A 16627-nucleotide genomic window follows, 5' to 3' on the forward strand; every position below is an offset into this window, starting at 1 on the left:
AGCAAAATACAAATATAAGTAATTTTTCAAAATTTAAAGTTTGACCAAAATCAAAATGAAATTGTTTTTATAAATGAATGATGTAGAACAGAGTAGAACTTTGCTACTTACCCTACAGCCTGCAGTGCTCCAGTTGCTACTCATTTCTTCCCAGTACTTACAACTAGCAACAATTGAAGTCACACTGATTGAAGCATTGGTCATGTTTGATCCAACCTCCCAACGAGGTATAATTAACAGGTAATAAATTCCAACCTGTAAACTCAAATCATCAGGTCTTAGCACCCAGGTATACTCCTCATCTGTATCACAACAAAAGTGAAAGCAAACCCAAACATTTTTCAACCAGCAACTATACATTTAGTAGATTTTTTGTGATGCTTGAATCAAATGGTTTTGGTAACTGAAAGCATTCTGCAAGAATACAGATAACAGAAGAATAAAGATCAATTATGTTTTGTAGAGTAGTAACAAGGTGGCTTTTAAAGATCTTTGGAAAAAAAAAAGAAAATAGTTTTTAGGGAGGTGTATACCTTTAATGACCTCTTAGGCACAGCTATCAGCAGTGTGTCTTTTTGTGGAGAGAGTGTCGACCTTGTCGAGAGGTTTACTTACTTTGGCAGTGACATTCATGCCTCTGGTGAATCTTCCTATGAAGTCAGTAGATGGATTGGGAGAACAATGGGGGTCATGAGGTCGCTGGAAAGGTATGTATGGTGCTCCCAATATCTATGCAGAAGGATGAAGGTCTCAGTCTTTAGAGTCCTTTGGAACTGTGCCTCTTCGGAGAATCCTTGGGTACCGCTGGTTTGACTTTGTGTCGAAAGTGCAATTGCTCACAGAGTTCCAAATGAGATACATTACCTGCATTGTGACGGAACTTCATTTATGACACTATGACCATGTGGCGCAATTCCCTGGGGGTGGTCCGGCTCACAGGATCCTCATTGTTGAGGGCCCAAGTAGTTGGACCAGCCCAAGGGGACACCCACATAACAAGCAGATAGATGGTCATTTATGATGGCTAGATCACATGTCTGCATGGGGGGTTGCCAACCAGGATCCTGAGCTGTTTCGTCGTGTGGTGGGTGCTGCAATACACTGTACCAGTGCATGCTCCCCAACCTGACCTGTATACCATTGGTGTATGTTTTCCATTAACATAGTGACCCTTCTACTCTCTATTAATATCAACTTTATAAATATCATTTGTGGGAGAACCAAGAACCACAACAGTTAAGTTGATTTCACCTAATGGTAGAATTATTAAAAATAAGATACACTTGACTGTTACATATTCTATTTTTTTTGGTAACATTTTCCTTTTAAGTCAAACGTGTTTTTCTGGATTGGGCTATTTAAATTTTATTATGAATTAATTCTGAACTGAACTGAAAACATATAAAGATGTCCTTTTACTTCACATTTTTCCATGAGCATCCATGGCACCTAAAAGTATGAGGAACTGCAAGTTAAAACTAATGTGTACCTATAATTGTTAATTAGTATTAATAAAAATCTTAATAAAATGGTTTTATCAAAATCTAAGATTACAGAGTGTCCAAATAAGTAAGTCAATGATCCTAACATATTCACATGCATTAACACTAGAATTACCAGAACCAACAAAAAAACTCATTAATCCGTCCCACCATAAATCCCTTCGCACCTCTCCGTCAGTGTCTTTTGTCTTTTAAACAAAATTTTCCTTTATTAAGTCAGTGCCTTAATGTGGCAAAGTGGTTTGTATGATCAATGATCCCCTGAGCTATGCCATCGGAAGTCACATAGTCCTGGTAGGGCCACCCATGGCGGCAAGATCAGAGGTAAGGTCCTGATCAAGACTGACTCAACCACCACTCCACCATCCAAAGTGCTGCAACTTCTTGCCAAACCTTGTTGTCTTGCACTTGGCTTGTCATATGGGTTCCTGACAGGAAGTGAAGCAATGTGATTGAGAATTGTGCACCCTCATTACTACCAATATCAACAACTTCTTTGTGTAGGCTCTTCCTTCCATCTATAAATCTCAATTATATTGTAATGTACAACATATGCTGTGTTGCTAGTATCATATACTGTATAGGTTATCAAAATTTAAAGTCATAAAAAAAATCATACCTTTAAATTATGCAGAAGCACTTCATATAATAATTAAACTCATAATGTGAAAATCTAATGTTTGATGTTTGATTCAAAGATTGATACAAATACTTCAAGGTAACTTAAAGATATATAAAGATACAGTATATTTAAATGAAAATTTTGTTTGCTATGTAATATATACAGGTAATTTTCATTGCCCACTCTATGTAAAGGTGAATTTTTATCTCTATTTATTATCTTGGCAAGAGCGACCATACAAGAGACTTTCACACCATGTTTTATGAGACAGTTTGACAGTATTTTGTTAAATAAAAACAATTTAACAAGTACTTAAAATTGTAGTGATTTTGGTCAGTGCCAGCTTGACTCTCATTCTCTCAATCACTCTACCTTACAGACTACCATTTTAGTGGTTGGAAATGGCACTGTGCCATTTCCAATATGCATCTACCAGCTGTGTTACCCTGCTTTGGTTATCCGGAAATTTCATAAGACAATAGGCCTTCATTATAGTGCCAGTAGTTAATCAGATTTATCATAAGTACAATGTAACTAAATAAGTGCTTTTCTGATAACAATATTTGTATTATAATAATCTATACTAATAAAAGGCAAAGCCCTCACTCACTCACTGACTCACTCACTGACTCACTCACTGACTCATCACTAATTCTCCAACTTCCCGTGTGGGTGGAAGGCTGAAATTTGGCAGGTTCATTCCTTACAGCTTCCTTACAAAAGTTGGGCAGGTTTTATATCGAAATTCTACGCGTAATGGTCATAACTTGAAGCAGTTTTCTCCATTTACTGTAATGGAGATGAGCTTCAACGCCGTGGGGGCGGAGTTTCGTGTGACATCATCACGCCTCCCACGTAATCACGCAGCACATAGAAAATCAGGAAGACCTCAAAAAAGCGCTGAAGAAAACATGCATTATATAATTGAGAAGGCAGCGAAACAATAAGAAGCGGCGAGTGACATATACAACCATATTCATGAGTTCTGCTACTTGAAACAAAGCACGATGTAAACCTACACTTTAAATTAAGTTCATAGATAGGCTGCCGCTGGCGTTTGTAATTTAGTGCCTGCCCATATAAGGCCGTCCGTCAGCGGCAATCCAATAGCAAACTGCCACGGGTAAATATTCACGGGTGAAGGACTGTGTTTATGGAGAGGAAGATGAGATGGTCAGGGTGGTGTTTGACACAAACTCAGCGAAACTGCGAGAGAAAGTTTTAAGTGCCAGGACTAAGGTAACATTAAATAAAGCTATGGACATAGCACGAGATGGCACCAGCACAGCTGGGAACCTTCGATGCAAGTGCACCGAGTGGCTCACGTGAACTGACGCAGTGCACAGATAAAAGCAACAGTTCCAAAGAGCGTTGAACAAAACCGAATTACACAATTGAAAAGGCAGCAAAAAATATGAAGCGTCTGATAAGCATATTCATAAATGCAGCTACTGTGGAAACAAAGCACACGGTGGAAAAAGTCAATGTCCGCTTAAAGGAAGACAGTGTAAAAAACCGGGCATGCAGTGTGTCAGGTCTCAGATAAAGAAGAAGACGAGCTGTTTATTGATGCAGTAAGAAACGAATCGATGAATGAAACCTGTAATCTTTACAACGATTGACAAACACGGAATGTAACTTGAACACAACACATCCTACAAATACGAACCTGATTGAAAGAAATAATGATAATCAAATCCTTGATGACAGCAACACTCAGTAACACTCACAAAACAAATACTGTATATTGACAGTCATGTTACGTTATTTTTAAAATGTTCCCTTTTCTTTTCTACCTTTTTAACACACTCCTTCTCCGCTGCGATACGCGGTATATATATATATATATATATATATATATATATATATATATATATATATATATATATATATATATATATATCCCGCTCTACATACTCGAATAATGGATACTTTATTCGCCATCAATGATTGTTTTGGTAAAGCCATACTCAGTGTATTCATTAGATGAACGGTAAAAAAGTAAGAGCGAGGGGAGGATGACTCATTGAGGCATGCAGGCTGTAGTGCGCGTCAACTCTATCTGAATTGCGCGATCACATTTGAAAAAATATATCTTTTCAAGTTCTATTTAGTCCATATGTGTCAAACTCAAGGGCTCGGGCCACATCCGGACCGGCGTGTAATTATATCCGGCCCGAGATCATTTTATATACTGTATTATTGTTATTAAAGCCCGGGTATATGAAGCGCTGGTAACACAATAAACTACAGATCCCATAATGCAGCGCTTCAGCTGCCTTGCCGAACACTTACCGCTTACTAGAGTTATTGCGCACTGAGTTTGCACGGCGCTTTGGTGACTTTGAAGAACAAAAAAAGTCCGTCTACATGCGTCTCGAACCTTGTGCATGTTTGGTAGCACATATCTGTGTGAGAAGCTCTTTCCAGTGATAAAGAATAACAAAACAGCACACAGGAGTCGCCTCACTGATGAGCATCTGCAATCCATCCTGAGAATCTCCACAACACAGAACCTCACACCAAACAGAAACGAACTTGTGGCCAAAAAAAGATGCCAGGTGTCCAGCTCTAAAATGACATATGAGCAAAGACAACTGAATGATTTGATTTTTATTGCACGTAAGAGCGGGAGTCAACCGTTTTAACAAACAGCGTATTGCACTGATACGAAATAGCTGTGTGTGTATATATGTAGATATGTATGTATATGTATATATATGTATGTATATATGTGTATATGTATAGATATGTATATATATATATGTTTATGTGTGTGTGTGTATATATATATATATATATATATATATATATATATATATATATATATATATATATATATATGACAACAACACTCATCACTCACAACAGTGACAAAACAATTACATTGACAATCAGGTTACGTTATTTTCAAAATGTTTCCTTTTCTTTTCATTGCTTCTTTAACACACTACTTCTCCTCTGGCCTTGGTATTTTGCTAATATTTAATATTTTTTTAACCAAGAACTAATATTATTGACAGACAATATGGTGTAGCGGTTCAGGCTTTGGACCTAGGACTTACACCCTGAAGTTATGGGTTTTAATTCTGTTACTGACACTGTATGACCATGAGCAAGTTACTTCACTTGCATGTATTCTAATTGGAAAAATAAAAGAAACATAACAAATTGTATCTCAAATATTGTAAGTCACTTTGGATAAAGACATCAGTCAAATATTATAGTATCATTATTAAATCACGGGAGCTGCTTACTCTTGAACATGCTATATACAATTGTCCATGAGTAAATCCTGCATTGGATCAGTTCCTACTTTTCCTAGTGACTTGATTTTGTTGATAGTCATGACAAAATATAAATTTTACAGAGAAATGTATTCTTTTGAATTGGTGGAGTTATTTGAGAAAAGAGTATATATTGTATTTATTAGATGTTTATGATTTTCATTTGTTTATGTCCTTTACTCAAGTACAGTATACTTCTTTCTGTGTTTATTGTCAGCTGTACTGTATGTAGTCCCCCTTTAAAGTCCATAGATGGAAAATTACATGGAAATTAATATTTGAAGTGGTTATACATCAGTGCCAGTACCCTGCATATTGCGCTGATGTATTAACGTGAAGAGCAGGGAGTGCAGAGCAGTAGATTTGAGTTTTGTGGCACAATCTCTGTGGTTACTGCATGATTTAAGCTCCATAATTGAAGAGCAGGTGGAGGGAATGCCAGGGGTATCTGTTCCCCCTTGTAGTTTTCAGTGCCGCCACTGGGGGCTGGAGGTCAACAGAAAAGAATGCATAATCAAGATGAGAGCCAGTATGTCTCTAAGAGTGCCAGTAGTTAATAGCAAAAAACAACTCTTGCTAACCACTAAGCTTTGCATCTTTCATGAGCTTCGTTGCGATCACGTTTCTCCTTTCCTGTCCTGGAAACCGCACCGTCTCCAGTCAGTCATCTGTCTACCATGTGGCTCATCAGTCAGTTCTGTTGTGTGCTACCTTTACATAGAGCTCCCGACAGTGCAGCACAAAGCATGCACATTAGCAAAATATCAATAAATAAAAAATGTATTCACAAAAAATATGTTGGCTAATTGTTTTTTTATAACATCACTAAACTTCAATCAAATCAGTAAAACCATTTTTGATATTTTGGAGTGTTTAGTCTTTCTGTTGTGGTGGGGTGAGTGAGAAGGGCCCTGCCTGGCTCCCCACTCCTAACATCACACTTCTCCCTCTCCTCAGCCTGCAGCCTTTGTCTCGTTTATAGAGAATATATCGCTCCTGCAAGTGAACTATGATACTTAGCACAATGAGAGAAGTTGCAAAATCAACTGGAATGTTCAAGCAAATTATAGAAAAAAACCCGATCTAAATCTGTCAAGTAGTTCTCTCGTGAAAAGCGGACAGACATACAGACATTGAATATTTAGAGATATACAGTCAGGTCCATAAGTATTGACAATTTGGACAATTTCTATAATTTTGGTTCTGTACACAACCACAATGCATTTGAAATAAAACAATCATTATGAGATTGAAGTGCAGGCTTTCAACTTTATTTTAAGGGGTTTACCAAAAATATTGTATGAGCCATTTAGGAATGACTGCCATTTTTCTGCATAGCAAAATCCCCCCATTTCCAGAGGCTCAAAAGTATTTGGACAGTTGACTGTAAAGCTGTTCCACAGACAGTTGCTAGCAATTCCCAAATTATTTAACACTAGAATTACCAAAGCTTACGAGAAAACTTGTAAATCCAGCCCACCTTAAATCCACTCGCACGTCTCCATTCAGCCTCTTTTGTCTTGTAAATGTGTCAATAATCCTAAAGAGCAAGCAGCCTGCTATACCATCCCCCCCACTGCCGGAGAAACTGCAAAAACCTCTCCCAACTGATGCCATGTTTATCAGTGACTCAGGTACCTAGGCTAAAAAAATATATTGTTATTCGGAACACATGCATTTCACGTGTGTTCCATGTCTACAAAAATGTATGTAAGTGTAGGATGACAGGAAATGTTGAACACATACCTAAAAGACAAACTTTTTCCATGTTTTAGTACTAACAACAAAATGTAGACATGAAGTGTATAATGTGTGAAGACTGAAGTCCAAATATCAAATAAGCACTTTCACAAAAGATACAAGTATAACAGAACAAATGCACTTTCAAACCCAAAACTATAACTGAAGAAAAAGAAATCAGGTTAGTGTTGCTTGTTATCCCGATTTCTTGGGTAGTACAGTGTTTATAGCTGCTGACTCCTATTCAGAAGGTCCTGGGTTTGAGTCTTAACGTGTTCCAAAATAAACGTTTTGAGCAGTGAGCTGTTCTTATTGTTACTATTATACAGTAAAAACATACATTTGATTTGAGTCTGTAACAGCCGCTGTAAATGTATGGTACTTGTAAAGGTTAGCGTTTTTTTAATTCAATTTTATGCACTCAGTCTTGTTCATGCTCAGCCCGATCTGACACTGCTGCTTTCAAATAAAGACGAGCTATAACAGATGTGAACTCAGATCAGAGAAAGAGAACAGAAGCCCTCCCTGCAAGAAATGTCCACTCACATATAAGAACGCAGCTGCACCAGGCGAAAGATGACACAGTTTGGATACAGGACAAAGTCCGGTGTCATCCTGCCAATCACCTGTCCTTCAAAGAAACAGCATGGCTTACAGTGCTCGCCAACGTATTGTGCAAACTCATGTTTGTGATTATGTTTTGTGATGGTCTTTACATAAGAAGAATTTATATGTTACTTATATAAAAGCCAGATCGAATGTTACTTATCTTGATTTATTTACTTATCTTCCTACAGTGTAAAGTCACAAGTATACTGTAGAGCTCCCTTTGTTTGATCATCAAGGGCATGCTCACAAATTACATGTGTAATGCCATGAAAAATGCCTGCTGACACTTTAGTACGCGAGGAATGGTACGAGAATGCAGTCAGGCTTCTTTTGTTCTTGTGGCATACCAGGCTGCTTGCTGCTTGGGATTATCGACACATTTACAAGACAAACGACGCTGAATGCAGAGGTGCGAGTGGATTTAAGATGGACTGGATTCATGTGTTTTCTTGTAAGCTTTGGTAATTCTAGTGTTAATTAACTATTAAGCAGGTAAAAGGTCTGGAATTGATTTCAAGTGTGGAATTTGCATTTGGAAGTTGTCACTGTGAACTCTCAACATGATTGTGATTAGTTTGCCCCATGATTATGTTAGTTTGTCCAAATACTTTTGAGCCCCTGAAAATAGGGGGACAATGTATAAAAATATCAGCTCATATGATATTTTTGGCAAACCCCTTAAATTAAAGCTGAAAGTCTATACTTCAACCACATCATGATTGCTTTATTTCAAAGAGCCAAAATTATGAAAATTGTGTCACTGTCCAGATACTTATGGACTTAAGTGTATATAAAGATTCTGATAAATGCATTTTGTATAGACAATTCACACAGCACATCTATTTTTCGAGGAAAATATTTTATTTAAAATGGTAATGCTCTTATCATGCCTTTATACAGTACATAAAGAGTAGATTTCTGATTCTGATGCAATTAAATGTGGTAGGAAAAGCTCAAATGATGCCTGTCTGAGTGTGTTTAACTATCAAGTTATCTACTTTTCCTACATTACAACTGATCTTAGTGACACTGAATCCCTTTAAACATGAATTTGATTAAGTTGATTTGAAAATGGATGGATAGAGTTATGTGTTTACTAGTCACATTTGGTAAATCCTGTGATTTTATTATATTAAAAAAAATTAGATATGATTTATCAAACTGGAAACAACAAAAACAGGCTTGCAGGAGCATATTTTGAATACTTTTAATTGACTTATAAATACTACCTTAATTATTAAACCCAGGATGCTGAAGATGTGAGGTACAGTAGCTGTGCTAACCATTATCTTATCATGGCATCAGGAAAAAGTCTTTGAAATTTTGCTTTTTTTAGTTTTATCATGAAGCCTTTCCATTGGTCAAACATGCCTGAACATTATTTTTACACATATTTACATTATTATTGGTAGTAGTAGTACTAATTTATTTGCCAGATGCTACTGTCCAAGGAGACTTGCAAAGTAAGTTGTAATACATAGAAAATGATTAGCAGGTAATCATTAGCAGTTGCATCAATAGCAACAGAGAACAAGATAAAAAAAATGAGCAAGCCTGAGTAGTACTACTACTACTACTACTACACAATTAAACCTGAATTTGACCAAGAAAATCTGTAACCTAAATTCTATATACATAAAATTGACAGTCTTACCTTTATTAGGGAGTTGATGTTTGGCATCATAAAATGTCTCATTAGGCTGATACTGAAATCCCAGAAACAGTTCCAGTGGGACCATCCAGGTTGGATGCAGCTTCAGAACTAGAGACATATTACTTGCTGTAATGTTCACCTTTATAATGTTTGAGGACCTCAGTGGTATTATTGTTTCATTCACTGGTACATCATTTGTCCTGGGCAGGTATATCTGAAATCACGACACAGTGTAAAGGAAAATTGGCTATCTAGTGTTTAAACTGAGAAGTAAGTAAGTAAACTGAAAGATATGCTACACTCAATCATCTTAAATTTAGAATCATTGTCTATGCCAATTTCCTTGATGCATCTGAAGTGTTTGAAACATTTTTCTCAGTCTACCCCATGAATATACAGTATGTATCTTCTCAGATATTGGAGGTAATTTATGAATATGTTTAGACATGTATTGTACTGAATAACAACCATTTATTTATTTAACTGATTTGACTTGTCTTAACTTAACCAAAGATTATAAAACAAGTTAATACTTCAGCAAACTAGCCAATCTGACTCACTTTTTCCCACTGACTCTGTTTAATAAATACCTTGCCTCATTATACATTACCAGTTTAGACATCTATTTAAAGACACCTGAATAAGAACTCAGAATTCCAAATACACCTATGAAGAGTACAGTATGCAATAAAAAACTTTTATTTTTTCTTTTCTTCCTTCGCCCCGTCTGTGCATTTTTAGAGATGGGGCTTGTTTGAAAAAAACACAACCCTCACAATAAGATTATCAGACAGGTGATAGTATTTGTGTTGTGCCATTTATACTTTTGTATTATTTTACAATTCTGAAGTTAGCTTACATGTCTCTGCTTTTTTTTTCCATTGTGAAAATATCTGGGTTTTTTTTCTAAATTTGCTTTTTCCAATTTAGTGTTATGGGGGACAAGACTCCAACCTGGCTGCATTAGTTGATAAACAAGACCTGGCCCTTAACTAGATGCCACTCCTCACTGCATACACATTTGTACACCCACTCTCACTTACAATGAGTCAATCTGAAACAGTTACCCTAAAACATGGGCATGGACCACTGATGGTCCATAAATTACCATGAGGCCCCAACATGGATTTATAAGAATTGTAGCAAAAAACTTTTATGTAAAATTTTTAGTCTGTTGAGTTTTTGCCTTCTGTCTAACTGCTCTAAGTAGGATGATCTCATTCTACTATGCATGCCACTGGCATGGAGTGAAGTATCACGTACTGTATATCCCTATGTAACCTAATACAGGATGATCCAATGTCTCATATATGGACCTATTTATATTAGATTAACATGTTATCTGCTATAAATATGCTAGTTATTCCCTTGCATAGTCATACACATTTGTAAAGCCTTTGTCTAACAAATGATTGTCAGTTCTAGAAAGTTGATTCAGTTCATCTAAACATAGCTTTTTTCCTATACGTTTCATCACTAATCCAATTGACTTCCTCATTCTTAGTTGCCTGTAGGTTTCTCCAACCTTATAAACAGTACCTTTGCATAATGAATGAAACTAGCACCATTGATTAACAATGGATTGTGTGATCAATGATATGCAAATTGTCCATTGATCAATGGTCATGAGTACCATTCACAGTGAGTTGGGGAATGGCTGCGATCACAGCATTGTAAGATAGTGAAAGGTGTACCCTTCGGCTCCCTCCTCAGTTCAGAGATGGTCGTTCCTTTTGCACGTAAATGGCCTCCTTGACTCCTTGCTCAAACCAGCATTCCTCCCTGTCCAGGATGTGCACATCTTCATCACTGAAAGAGTGACCACTGTCCTGTAGATGTAAATAGACTGCAGAGTCCTGGCCTGACAATGTAGCTCTTCTGTGCGGTGCCCGCTTTGCCAGTGGTTGTTTGGTTTCCCCGATGTATGATTCACGGCAATCCTCTTGGCAATTAACTGAGTAAACTATATTACTCTGTCTGTGCCGGGGCACCCGATCCTTGGGATGGACCAATTTTTGCCATATCGTGTTTTGGGGTTTGAAAGCTGCCTGGTGTTTAAAAAAGTGTGTTTCAGCTGTTCCGATACTCCTGACACATAAGGGATCACCAAAGGTTTTCGCTTAGGCAGCTGTTGTCCTTCCTCTCTCCTGGATTGCTTAGAACATTCTTTAGGTATCTTCCCTGCTTTGACAAAAGTCCAGCTGGGATAACCACATTTACTCAGGGCCTTTTTGATATGACGTTCTTCTGCTTCCCAGGCCACTGTGTCTGTGGGTATGGTGTTTGCTCTGTTTTGTAGAGTCCTGATGACACCTATTTTGTGCTGTAGTGGATGGTGAGAGTCAAACCTTATATACTGATCCGTATACATTGGTTTACAGTACACATCAACTTTCAAATGTCCCTCATTGCTGAGGGAAATTTCACAATCTAAAGAAGCTAGCCTGTCACGTTTCATGTCCTCCCTGGTAAACTGGATGTGTTTGTCCACTGAATTGATGTGGTCAGTGAATTGAGGTACCTCCTGAGATTTGATTTTCACCCAGGTGTCGTCCACATACCTGAACCAATGGCTCGGTGGTGTTCCAGGATAGGATCATAGCGCTGTCTTTTCCACTTCTTCCATATACAGATTGGCCACAATAGGTGAAACTGAGGAACCCATGGCACACCCATGTTTCTGCCTGAAGTACTGGCCTTTGTATATAATATATGTGGATTGAAAACACAGTTCCAAGAGCAGACACACTTGGTCGGTGCTGAGAGTGGTCCTTTTACTGCGTGTGGGGTCATCCTGTAATCTCTTACGGACCACCTCCACTGCTTGCGTAACTGGAAGGCAAGTAAATAGAGATATAACATCATACGAGATCATAGTTTCATTTGCCTCTACAATGACATCTCTCAAAATCATGTACTCATGGCCATTGATCAATGGACAATTTGCATATCACATGGCCCATTGTTAATCAATGGTGCTATTTTCGGTCATTATGCAAAGGTACTGTTTAGAAGGATGGAGAAACCTGCAGTCAACTGAGACAGAAGAAGTCACTTGGATGAGTGATGAAACGTATCGGAAAAAAAAACTATGTCCAGATGAACTGAATCAACTTTCTAGAATTTCCTCACCTGGATTATTGAGCATGCATCGAGACAATGATTGTCAGTATAACTCTGGTCACTAAATAAGAATGAAGTGTGCTCCAAACACAGCTCTGATAAATAAATATACTTCTGTACTGCTCAAGTCTGAAGAACCTTTTATGTAAATAGAACTGGGATCAAGATTTTCCCTATAAGTTCACAGGGCCATTATTTGCACATGTACAAAGTACACCGTACAGTAAAATTTGTACTTGCTTATTAACAACAGATAAAGTGATGTTTTACTCTGGAAAGTAATATATATTGACCCTACAAAAGTAATGACCTGAAATCTGTGGTTTGCAAATCAGAGCTGAATCACCCTGGGCTCCTGGCCTTTTAACTTTGGCAAGGATATCAGAGATATAGAGAAATGGCCGTAGGTATTTCAGGACACATTCCTGATGCAGAAAAGTGATTCTGATGACCGCACGGGAAACAGCCTCAGAGAAGGGTATAAAACAACTCATTGGCCATAGCTTTTTTGTGCTTAGGGTGGAGGTGACTTGAGCAAGAGGCCTGGCTGCTATGGAAGTAGATTGGTTAGAAGTTGAAGAGAGACAGAGAAAAAGACAGACAATTTAAGAAGTTAGGAGGTGAGTGGGAGAGTAATTTGGCACTTGTGGCACTAACGTTGTTAGTGGGCAAGTGTACAAGCCACTTATGTGATAGGAAGAAGTTTGAACCTGTTTACCCTGATAGTTTATATATTACTTTGGGCTTCTTCCATTATTTATTCCTGCCTTATGAGTATTTTTGTTACTTCATAAATTTGTATTTTAATAATGTTTTGAATATTTGGCCAGCTTTGTTTTGGGTTGGGGTGACACACTTTGCTTTATTCTTTTAAGAAGAATGGAGATATGCCTAAGAATACTGCAATTCAGTTCAATCTAATGCTCAGCTGTATTGTTTAACTTGAATTATGCAACCAACAGAAAGTGTCATGAATGCCACTGGGAAAACTGAAGAGTGGAAGAAAGTAGACTCAAAATAAATAAATGTGAAGCATACTGTATATTTAATTTTGTGGGCTTGTTTATCTGAAATCCTTGATAAGCAGAAATCTGTTCTTTTTGCAGATAGTAAATGTAATACAATAGTTTCCTATATGTGATGTTTGTGGCCTCTTGACTATACAACAATGGATATCAGTTCTGTCCCTGCCCATGACTCTGAGCCAGTGCCTTAAGATTGTGTTCACTAAAACATTAGGTAGTTTATTTGATTTGTATATAATGATATAACATGGATGTTTCTTTAAATGTTAAAATGCAATATGAGTAGTAACTTACTTTAATGTCCTGTGTGAGATTCTTCACGGGAATAATAGACCCATTATCTCTTGTTAAAGACAGACCCCCTAAAGCTCCACTGATCTCATTCTCTCCAGCCCAGGCAAAGGGGTTGACTTTGAAACTTGTCATCTGTAGATAGAAAACCAATAAAAGTAACACTTCATTCCTACAGATAAAGTATATTAACTGTTGCCTTAAAATGCATTCACTGAAAATGCTGTTTTTTGATACAAATGCAAAACCTTTTAATTGACTTCATCACCCCAGTTTCATGTAGTGTTCTATGCTAAAATATTCCTGCCTATGGAATGATCTGCCTTTTATTAACTAGGTGAAATAGTCATCCATCCATATTATTAACTCACTTTATAAAACTTTTGGGTCAGGAAGCCATCTTCACAACAAGGTGGGGGGAGTCATCAACCACTTTTGGAAGTGGTGCCAGTCTGTAGGGTACAATCATGCATGCACAATAGAGAAATTCAGACTTTGGCTTGTGAGAGGAAAACTAGAGCACCTACAGTAGGAAAAAAATCAACTGAGAAACGAGGAGAATGTCCTTATCAGGATTAAATCCAGTTTCTCAAAGCTCTTAGGTAGCAGCACTCGATACTGTGCTACCTAGATGAAATTGTCTTTACAATTGTCTGTTCTTTTGAATTATATTAAAACATCTGTTTCTACCCACAGCATAATAATTGCTTTGATTCTCCATACTTAATCTTACCTTGACATTAACTGTTTCTTCTTCCAAAATTTCAGGATCATTTATCAATGGGAATGTGAACCTGGCTGTAGTCTCATTGCTGAGGTTAATGGTTTGCCCACTCACTGAACCGGAGTACAGCCTCAAAATAAAGAACAGATTAAAAGAAAAGGTCCACTCTACTTGTAAAACACAATATGCTAATTCAATGCATATACAGTATAATACATGTATCACATTCTGAAACTCATTTAATCCAATTTAGGGACATGTGGAGCAAGAGCCTATACCAGAAGCATTGGGCACAAGACAAAATCCAACCCTTGCCAGGGTACCACTCAATCACAGGATACACTTGCATATACTGTACAAGCTCACAACTATTCATGTTATGATAAACCTAACACACAAGACTTTGTGATGCAGTAGGAAAACCGAAGCAGACATGAGTTTAGTGTACAAACTCCAACCTACCCCCCCAATATACAGCTTTCCATATGTATATCTTCTTCTAGCTCTGGACAGGATTTCAGTGCATTGTTGGGCCCATGTACATCCATGGGGTCAATTTAGAATGACCAATAAACCTAAAACCACATCTTTGATATGAAAAATCAGAATACCCAGAGGAAAACCCATAAAGACTCAAAAGAAGAAAATACAGACTTCCCACAAACTCTGAATGTGGGATTTGAACGCAGTATGCTGGATCAATGAGACAGTAGTGCTAACCACCTCTACTTACTCTCACTCTTCATAATGGATTCTTTTGTTTTATGTGATTTGTGCTTGCTATTTGCAAAACAAACAGGACTTAAAAATCAAATGTTTATTTATGTTTTACATGGCCAAAACACTTCACCAAGACCAGAAAAGAATAGTTTTCATAGACCAGAAACTAGCATTTCCAAGGTTTAAAACTAAAACTATTCTATTACTTGTCATAAGACCTATTATCAAATATTCTCAAAATTACAATACATACCCTATTAAATTAAAATTAAATTTAATTTAATTTGGACTTTTTATCTCTATCCAAGTCAGAAGTTTTCTTTCTTTTGAGTTTTCCTTCTTTTTAGTCATTGTGGTGTATATTTGTTGTTTAGGATAATAAAATAATAAGAGCCGTGTTCCCAGCTCTGCCAGGAAAATTTCCTAAGACAATGGGCCTCGTTTATAGTGCTGAGGGTTACTGGAATCTATCAGAAGTACCATGTAAGTAACTTAGAACTAGTCAGTATTAAATATTTGTTGTTACTTTAACCCAGGTGGTAATATTATTAGTTCACTGGAGCTCCTTGCTCTTGAACATACTACATAAAATTGCATATGATTAAAACACTCCTGCTGTACTGTGCATCAATTCTTGCTTTCCTAGCAACTTTTGTTAATGGCCATCGCAAAAACACAATTTTACAGGAAACTATATTCTTTTGAATACAAACAGGTAATTAATGTAACAACTTTGGGTATAAATTTAATTTCACCCTGTAGCAGATCATTTAAAAATAGTAACTTCAGTCAGATTTGAATGTAACACTTTGATCTGTAATCTCATACTCTTATAAAGGGTTTAGATCAAAAGCAGCATACACTGAATTGTAGTTTCCTTTAATTTATTGAATATATAGCATTGATGTTTACAGGCTGCATATTCATGTGTCCCATGAAATGAACTCTGCATTTTAATTACTGTCCAGCTAAGAACATGTGAAAGTAGTAATACGTGAACTAAGTACAATGTCAACCTCATCTATGTTCTATCCATAGTGGGCCTCTTTATTGAGATGCACAGGTTTGTAAATTGATAAATGTATACCATCACTCCTGGCTTGTGTTGGACATAGGGCTTGAAGTAGACTGCAGTAGACTAGACTGGTACTGCAGTACTGGCAGTTCTCTGTTTCTGCTTTGTGAAGTGAAGGGCAGTGGCACATCAAAGGGGATACCTTAGTTCTCCAAAATATTTAATTTAATTTACCACTAAGCCCTCCCTCCATTCTTAGATCTTTATTATGTAAAAGTGATGAACAATCTATTCCAATATAAATTTGCATATATT

The 16627-nt window shown here is 37.1% G+C and overlaps 1 protein-coding gene across 1 annotated transcript in view; it reads right to left on the reverse strand.

The window, feature by feature from the left end:
- The window catches only part of LOC120535466 (polycystic kidney disease protein 1-like 2), a 136068-nt gene that overhangs the window by 50614 nt on the left and 68827 nt on the right, over nucleotides 1-16627 (reverse strand). The window contains exons 20-23 of the mRNA XM_039763347.1: nucleotides 14587-14707; nucleotides 13857-13988; nucleotides 9415-9628; nucleotides 112-302 (exon numbers count right to left, since the gene is read on the reverse strand). Coding sequence (XP_039619281.1) covers nucleotides 112-302; nucleotides 9415-9628; nucleotides 13857-13988; nucleotides 14587-14707 — 658 coding nt within the window. The remainder of the gene's footprint in view (nucleotides 1-111; nucleotides 303-9414; nucleotides 9629-13856; nucleotides 13989-14586; nucleotides 14708-16627) is intronic.

The sequence above is a fragment of the Polypterus senegalus genome, chromosome 9 (assembly GCF_016835505.1).
Source record: "Polypterus senegalus isolate Bchr_013 chromosome 9, ASM1683550v1, whole genome shotgun sequence".
Lineage (NCBI taxonomy): Eukaryota > Metazoa > Chordata > Cladistia > Polypteriformes > Polypteridae > Polypterus > Polypterus senegalus.